At 39.6% G+C, this 8,376-nt stretch overlaps 1 protein-coding gene across 1 annotated transcript; it reads left to right on the top strand.

Annotated features, from left to right (window-relative positions):
- The first annotated feature begins 4,960 nt into the window (after positions 1-4,960).
- LOC140977482 (uncharacterized) lies at positions 4,961-5,676 on the top strand. The gene is made up of 2 exons (XM_073442219.1): positions 4,961-5,186; positions 5,333-5,676. The coding sequence occupies exons 1-2, from the start codon at positions 4,961-4,963 to the stop codon at positions 5,674-5,676; spliced, it is 570 nt and encodes a 189-aa protein (XP_073298320.1).
- The last annotated feature ends 2,700 nt before the right edge of the window (positions 5,677-8,376 follow it).

The raw sequence follows: 8,376 nt of genomic DNA on the forward strand, positions 1-8,376 counted from the left end.
AGACCCCAACTCAGGCCCACCAGGGTCTTGTCCAGGGCTGGAGAAGGCCCTCGCACAGTTGGTGTAGCAGAACAATGTGTATCGAGCCCCCTCACACCTCACAGTACCCGATCGGCTCTCACCCTATTGCATCAAAACCCGACCGCGATGCACCCAGCTGTACCTAACCTCAATGATTCACGATCTGTACAACCCCTCATCATCGTATTACAGCAGCCCCTTGCACCAAAACAAGAAAATATGAGAGTTGGCCAAGGAAACACCATAATCACATGGAAACCGAGAGCATTTTCTTGTACGAAGCTAGATCGTGTTTGTCATGCACGGATATGATCACCAGCATAATAAACATGTATGATGAAGAAAGAACAAGTACGAAGCGTGCCTTAAAGATTGAAGAACGAGAACAATGTGATGGAGACCCGAAAGAATTTTCCCTTGCATGAAAAGAGGTGGCCGAACTTTCTTGATTTTCTGCTGTGCAAGCCGAGGAAAGAGTGCAGCTGGGGGACGCTGGAAATAGCTTGAACCGAGAGAACAATAAGGAAATGAAGAGGGTGTCGGTTGTTGGGGGTTATGGGTAGGTAAAGAGGTGCTTGGAATTAAATAATATAGTTAATTAGAAAATTAATGGGCAAATCTTATTAATTAAATTTTTAAAAGATGTTTAAGTCCAATGAGCTTAAAAGTAGGCTTATTAAATACATTCACACTTTCGAAAAATATATCGTGTTGGAAAGATTTTGAAAATATTAGCCGAACTCTCAAAAAGTCCTCTGATTGGATAAAATTTGCGTACCGTTAAAAATAAAGTCCTGCGAGAAAAAATACCCAATCAAATCCCATTTTCGAAAAATACACTTAAAAACACCCTGTAATAATTTATAAAAATAAATCGTGTAATTAAAATAATTTTCCTGAAATTTCTCCGGTCTCCGTTCCTCGATTGTGCGTGAAATGCATCTAAAAACCCTAATGCATGAACTTTTAATATTTCATGAATTAAATCATATCATGCAATAATAATGCATAAAAATAATTAAACACAATTTAATAAAATAAACACGCATTTTGTGCTTTAAAAGAATTTAATAAAATACCAAAGAAATTCGATAATTTAAATACATGTGGTTCACGTGGACTTTCCGATTTTTGGGACGTTACAATCTACCCCCCTTAAATTGAATTTCGTCCCCGAAATTCGCTTATCCTTGATAAACAAAAAGTTTAGACTCTTAATTCTAGTATCTCAATAATCCACGCTTCCGTTGCGCTACTCTGATAAAATAAATGTTAAACCGTCCTTACGTCTCCTCAATCCTAATTAAATTTGCCTACCAAAATTCTCGTTTGCGGATCCCAACTTAAAACGATCCATGGTGACATAGTTCTATTTTTCTATAACCTCGAATCTTGACTTATCTCACAATTCCTCATACTAGAGATGGATGTCCAAACTTATCGCACCTTACTTTTCTTATACTATACCCGTAATATTCATCGACCTATTATATTAGCATTTATGCAGTTCGACTTAAGAAACCTTAGTACCCAAAATTTACTGATCGACTTATATTCTCGGTAGAACGCTTAAAGGTTAAACCTTATCTCAACCTCATAATAGTATTAGCCTAAGATTTTTGAATCGAATCTTTATCTTACGACACCAAACTTACGTAACTTACTATTTACAAGTGCATCCCGGATGTGAAATTGTTGTAAATCTTAAACCTCGAATAACGTTAATCCATAAAAACCTAATTATACAATATCGACCTTCTACCTTAATAATAAAATTCTTCTAGCATCAATTACATGCTTAAACTATCCTCTTCCCAATTACAATATAGTTGAGGCCTAGGACTCTGGACTTTCCTCATTGGAACAAGTGTCGCATTCTCATGTATCCTTAATGCTTAGCATATAAACTTAATAAGTTAGCCCATAGTAGTCTTAGACTAACTCTAATAAATCAACTACGCTTATAACTCATAGAGTTCTTGTAGTGCCCGAAATCAGTACACGTAAATCCCATGCATTATTTAAATTGTTAAATCATTCATTTAAATTTAAAATGAGCTTTAGCCATGCATGACTTATTTACATGCATTATTTTAAATTATTTATGTTTATGTGATGCACGTTAAAATGTTTTTCGAGTTTCATGTTTCAGGCGATTATTCGATGCGGGATCGAGGAGAAGAGACCGGCGACGATTTTTGACAATTTTAAAAGATGGTATTTTATTTTAAGTTAGGATGGGGCATTTTAAATAATTTATTGAGTTTAGCATTTTAAAGCCTAAATTATTTGTTTAATGATTTTAGAATTTTGAAACTTTTAAAGTTAGCATTTGTGTATGTTATTTCAAATTTTAAGATGCTATTATTTTGTGAGGAGTTAGTATTTTAGTTAGTGTTTTATTAACTTTTAATTAGGGGTCAATTTTTAATTAAGCAATATTTTAATCCCCTAATTCCACTAAACTCACACACACACACTCCTCATGTAAAACACACAACACACACATACACTTGTTATTTTCAGATTTTTAAAAGAAAGAAAACCTAGGGTTCTCCTTCCCATGAGCAGCCGGCCACTCCTCTTTATAATTCCAGCCAATTTTCGTTGGTTTTCTTCAAAGAAAATCGAGCCAAGTCGTCCGGGATCGTCTCTCGCACCATCTCCGCTTCGGTATCGCAGCATCGTGAGTTTTAATATCAAAAAGGCACGTATATTCTGTTATTTCTGCATTGATCTTGTCGTAGTATGCGTTGTGTTGTTATTTAGGTGTAAAATATATGTGTGACGTGTAGAAGTTTGAGCAATCATGTTTAGATCAAGTTTGAAAGGATTTTTGGATCACAAATCTCGATTTCACTGTCTTTTAAATACTGCGATTTTTTGGTCAAAATTTTGAGAAAACTTTCACCACCAAAATCGTAGAACTTTTTGATACCTTTGATTTGATATAATATTCGAGTTATTTGGATAAAAATTGGGTGAGTTATGGTGTTTTTTGTAGGACTGCTCAAACTACGTTTTCAGAAAATTATGATGTTGATGCGTTCTTGAAGTTTAATGGTTGCAGGCTTCATTTGGGATCGACGGGTGATCGTTGCAACGTCTAGGTATATTTAGCATGACGTCGGGATGTATATTGGTGTGTCGTTTCACGTCGTTATGCTCTTGGGAGAACGAGTAGTCGTGTAAACCACTTTCTGTCAAAGGTTCTGTTTATGGAGTAATGAGTTATTTGGGACATGTGGTTGCGTTGGGGCAATCGTATAGGTTCGAGTCATTGATGTAGTATCCTAAGATGGCCTTGTGGTGTCGATTCATGGTCCGCTCGATCGAGTCTAGACTGTTAAGCAAAACCTATTCAGAATTTTCGTATGTTGGCTTGTCCCGCAGGTACACGGACCCATGGACGGACCCTGGCACGGGGTCCGTGCCTTTGTTTCCTCGTCAGTGTCATTTTTGCGTGTCGACACGGACCAGGGCACGGGGTCCGTGCCTTTGTTTCTTTTCGGTGTCAAAATTTTCGAGGCTACCCGGACCCCTATACGGACCCTGACACGGGGTCCGTGTCCACCCTTCTTTTCAAAGTCCTTCTTACCTGAACCTACACGGACCCATACACGGATGTAGGAACGGGGTCCGTGTCCTTCACATTTTGGGAAAAATTTATAGTATGCTTTGAGGGTGATGTCTTGGTTTAGTACGATGCTTTTGAAGGTCGAGTCATGGGAATTTTAGAACGTCCTAAGAAATTGAATGAGCTCGTAAGTAAGCATAATATTTACGTCTAAGCTATGCAAGTTAAGTATAGAGTTTCATGTTAGTACGTGCAGCAGCGACGGCCCCGATCGAAGTCCAACGAATCCCTCAACGCCAAATAAGTATGTATGACGTGCAAGAAAATATTTTAAGTTTTTGAGGTATGCTAAATGTCTTGTGACCAAATTATGTTTAGGATTGGAAAGCGTTAAATTATGAACGGGGACCAATCCGCCCGTTAAATTATGAACGGATTTAGATCGTGATTGGAAAGCGTTAAATTATGAATGGGGACCAATCAGCCCGTTAAATTATGAACGGGGATCTCATGTATGTGGCAGTGGATACGTCCCTGTCAGCCCAGTACTGTGGTTTAGTCTGATCAGGCGAATTATGTTATGGGTCACTTGCTTTGAAACATATCTCTACGAAAAATGATGAAGTTATGTATATTCAAGTATGTTCAAGTATGCAAGCATGTTAAGAAAGTTTATGTTGACGGCACGTCTAATTATGTACGTACGTATTTTCAAGTTTATTTTGCAAGTTCAAGTTTCAAGTATGTATGTCCTATTTTAAAGTTGCATGTGGTTTTATTATGTATTACTTGCTATCCCAGTTTATACGTGTTGAGTCTTTAGACTCACTAGACTTGATCGATGCAGGTGGGGATGTCTATGAGAAGACAGGAGGTGGCGACCAAGGAGCAGGCTTGGACTGAGTGGGAGGCTAAACCCGATGACCGCCACGTCATTTCTAATATTTTTATGCAAGTTTAAATTTACTCTGATTTTATGCTTTGATGCGAGATGTTTTGAACAAGCTTTTCTTTTAACAAAATTTTATTGGTGATGGATGATTCCAAAGATATTTTTATGAACGATGAGTTGACGTCCGTATGGATGTTTATATTTAATAAAATTTTTAATTTTTCCGCAAATTTTAAGTAGAAAAAGTACGATACGTCACAGCTGGTATCAGAGCGGTGTTCTTGTAAAGGGTTATGCCTACTGCCAGTCGCAGGAAGCTCTCGAAGTCACACCTCAAGTCTGTGAGTTTTAAAATTTTGCATTATGTATGTAGTTAACATTGAATCATGATTTCAGCATGTCCATGTTTTAAGTAAATTTCGTGCATCTTAAAATATTATTATTATATTCATGCATATTGTGTTTACGTGATGGGGAAATGTTGGAACAGTATGCCTCCTAGACGTTTGGTTAGTTGTGGAGCAGGCGATAAGAATAGGGAAGCCCATGATGGGGAGAGGGTTACTCCTCCTCGTCCAACGCCAGATATGCAAGCTCAGATGCTTGCAGGGATGATTCAGTTCTTCGCACAGTTTGCGAGAAACCAAGCTACAGTGGATACAGGGGCGAGGCCCGGATCGAAGCAGTTTACAAGAGGTTTAGGAGGATGGATCCTAAAGAGTTCTTGAGGACTACTGACCCGATGATAGCAGAAGGATGGATTAAGTTCATCGAGGTAATCTTTGCGTTTATGAAGCTGCAGGATGCAGACAGAGTTAGATGTGCAACCTTTTTGTTGACAGGGGACGCCAGGCTATGGTGGGAGAGCGCGTCCGTGTCGGTGAATCTGCAGACTCTGTCATGGAATGTCTTTAAGGAGGTCTTTTACTCCAAGTACTTCACTGAAGAAGTACGATCCAGACTGACTAGAGAGTTTATGGCGTTGAGTCAGGGAGACAGCAGCGTAGCTGAGTTCGTGAGGAAATTCGGGAGGGGGTGTCACTTCGTACCCCTGATTGCGAATGATGCCCGGGAAAAGTTGAGACATTTTATTGATGGGTTGCAGCCGATCTTGCGCCGTGATGTCAGGGTTGCTTGTCCTACGACTTATGCAGTTGCCGTGTCGAGAGCTTTGGCGGCAGAGTAGGACCAGAGAGACATTGAGGTCAATAGGCAGGGCAAGGGGCCCTATCAGGCACCTTGTCTTTAGGAACCTTTGTAAGTCATTAAGAAACTTAGGATTCAGTGGATATGAGTACTGGAATTAGGTTATCTAAGACTACTTGGGTTGTTTAAGTTTTAATTTCAAGTTTATGAAATAGGTGTTCATACGGGGATAATGGGTGAAATAAAAAAAAATGGAATTAGTTGTATTCAACATAAGTTACAAATGGTCGAATATTAAGATTTTTATCGAGTAAGAAAATCTAAAATCTTTATATGAGGATTCCAGAATTCTATGAGTTTTAAATGAAGTTAATTTGTTAGAATTAGTCCATCATTAACAGTGGGAAACTCATTAAGCTTTATTCGTTAGAATGAATTAAGTATTGAGAATACATCAAAGTGTGGCATTCGTTCCAATGAGGAAGTTTTAAGTATATTAGGCCTCAACTATAACGTAATTTGAAAGGAAATAGCTTAAGCATGTGTTTTATGCTAAGAAAGTTTTATTATTTAAGCAGAAGATCGATATTGTATATTTTGGGGTTTTATGGATTAAAGTTATTCGAAATTTAAGATTTGCAATAATTTTATATTCGGGATGTACTTGTAAATAGCTAAGTTACGTAAGTTTGGTGTCGTAAGGTAAAGATTCGATCCAAGGATCGTAGGTCAATATTATTATGGGGTTAAGACAAGGTTTAAATTTTGGAGGGTAGTACCAAGGATAGAAATTGATCAGTAACTTTTGGTGCTAAGATTTCTTAGATTGAACTGCATAAATGCTAATGTAATAGATCGATAAACATTTCGAGTATAGTATAAGGAAAGTAAGAAACGATAAGTTTGAACCTCCATTTCTAATATTACGAATTGTGAGATAAGTCAGAATTCGAGGCCATAGTAAAGTAAAACCAAAACGGCCTTCAGGACTAGATATGGGCATTACGAGTTCTTAGTGATGCCATTTGGATTGACTAATGCTCCAGCAATTTTCATGGACCTCATGAACCAAGTATTTCAACCTTACCTTGATCAGTTCGTCATAGTATTTATCGACGACATTCTCATTTACTCGAAAAGTCATGAAGAGCACAGTCAGCACTTGAAGACAGTTTTGCAGACTTTGCAGAGTCGCAAGCTATTTGCGAAGTTCAGTAAGTGTGAATTTTGATTGGAGAAAGTAGCGTTTTTGGGGCATATAATATCTAGCAGTGGAATTGAGGTGGATCCAGCCAAGGTGGCAGCCATTAAAGATTGGGTTGAGCCGAAGAATGCTTCAGAAATCCGTAGCTTTTTGGGTTTAGCCGGTTACTACCGTAAGTTCATCCAGGGATTTTCGTCGATAGCAGTGCCACTCACTTCACTGACCAAGAAGAATGCTAAATTCGCGTGGGATGACGAATGCCAAAAGAGCTTTGACACTTTGAAGCAAGCTCTTATTTCAGCACCTGTGTTAGCCATGCCGACAGGGCAAGAGGATTTTGTGCTATACACCGATGCATCTAAGCTCGGTTTAGGCGCAGTGTTGATGCAGCAGGGTCGGGTTATAGACTATGCTTCCAGGCAGTTGAAAGTGCATGAGAGGAACTATCCGACGCATGACCTGGAGTTAGCCGTCGCTGTGTTTGCGTTGAAGATTTGAACACACTACCTGTACGGCGAGAAATGTCAGATTTTCACTGATCACAAAAGTCTCAAGTATTTCTTCACGCAGAAAGAACTGAATATGAGACAGAGACGGTGGTTAGAGCTGGTAAAAGACTAAGACTGCGAAATTAGCTACCATCCGGGAAAGGCTAACGATGTGGCAGACGCCTTGAGCAGAAAAGTCGCAGTCATAGCACAATTGTCAGTGCAGAGACCTCTTCAGTCCGAGATTCAGAAATTTGGTCTAAAGATTTATCGTAAGGGCAGAGCTCCCAGACTATCTAATCTTACGGTCAAGTCTGATTTGCTAGACCGTATCCGTCAAGGACAGTCTTCAGATGAACAGTTACAGAAGTGGAGACTGAAAGATGAAGCCAAGGGCAGTATGCTCTACTCAGTGTCAGACGGTATTGTGAGATACAAGGGAAGAATGTGGGTGCCTAATGTAGATTCGATCAGAGAAGATATCTTAATAGAGGCACATGCATCTCCGTATTCAATCCACCTAGGAGGTACCAAGATGTACAAAGACCTGCAGATCTTGTATTGGTGGCCAGGGATGAAGAGAGACATCCGCAGATTTGTGTCTGAATGCCTCACTTGCCAGCAGGTGAAGGCAGAGCATCAGAGGCCGGCAGGAATGCTTAAGCCACTCCCGATCCCCGAGTGGAAATGGGAGAATATCACCATGGATTTCGTTGTTGGATTGCTGAGGTCAGTCAAAGGATCCAATGCTATTTGGGTTATAGTGGATCGACTTACCAGGTCGGCACACTTCTTGCCAGTGAAGACGACTTTTTCCATGACGCAGTATGCGGAGCTCTATATCAAGGAGATAGTTAGATGGCACGGGATCCCAGTTTCTTTTGTGTCCGACAGGGACCCGAGGTTTGCATCGTCCTTCTGAAAGAGTTTGCACGCAGTCATGGGGACGAAGTTGCTATTCAGTACATCTTTTCACCCGCAGAAAGATGGCCAGTCTGAGCGAGTGATTCAGATTGTGGAGGATTTATTGCGAGCCTGTATGATCGAT

The sequence above is a fragment of the Primulina huaijiensis genome, chromosome 5, assembly GCF_012295235.1.
Source record: "Primulina huaijiensis isolate GDHJ02 chromosome 5, ASM1229523v2, whole genome shotgun sequence".
Classification (NCBI taxonomy): domain Eukaryota; kingdom Viridiplantae; phylum Streptophyta; class Magnoliopsida; order Lamiales; family Gesneriaceae; genus Primulina; species Primulina huaijiensis.

Coding starts and splice junctions, on each gene's coding strand:
- LOC140977482 (XM_073442219.1), top strand. CDS start 4,961: ATGGGGAAATGTTGGAACAGTATGCCTCCTAGACGTTTGGTTAGTTGT. Junction 5,187..5,332: donor ATCGAAGCAGTTTACAAGAG/GTTTAGGAGGAT, acceptor TTTTGTTGACAG/GGGACGCCAGGCTATGGTGG.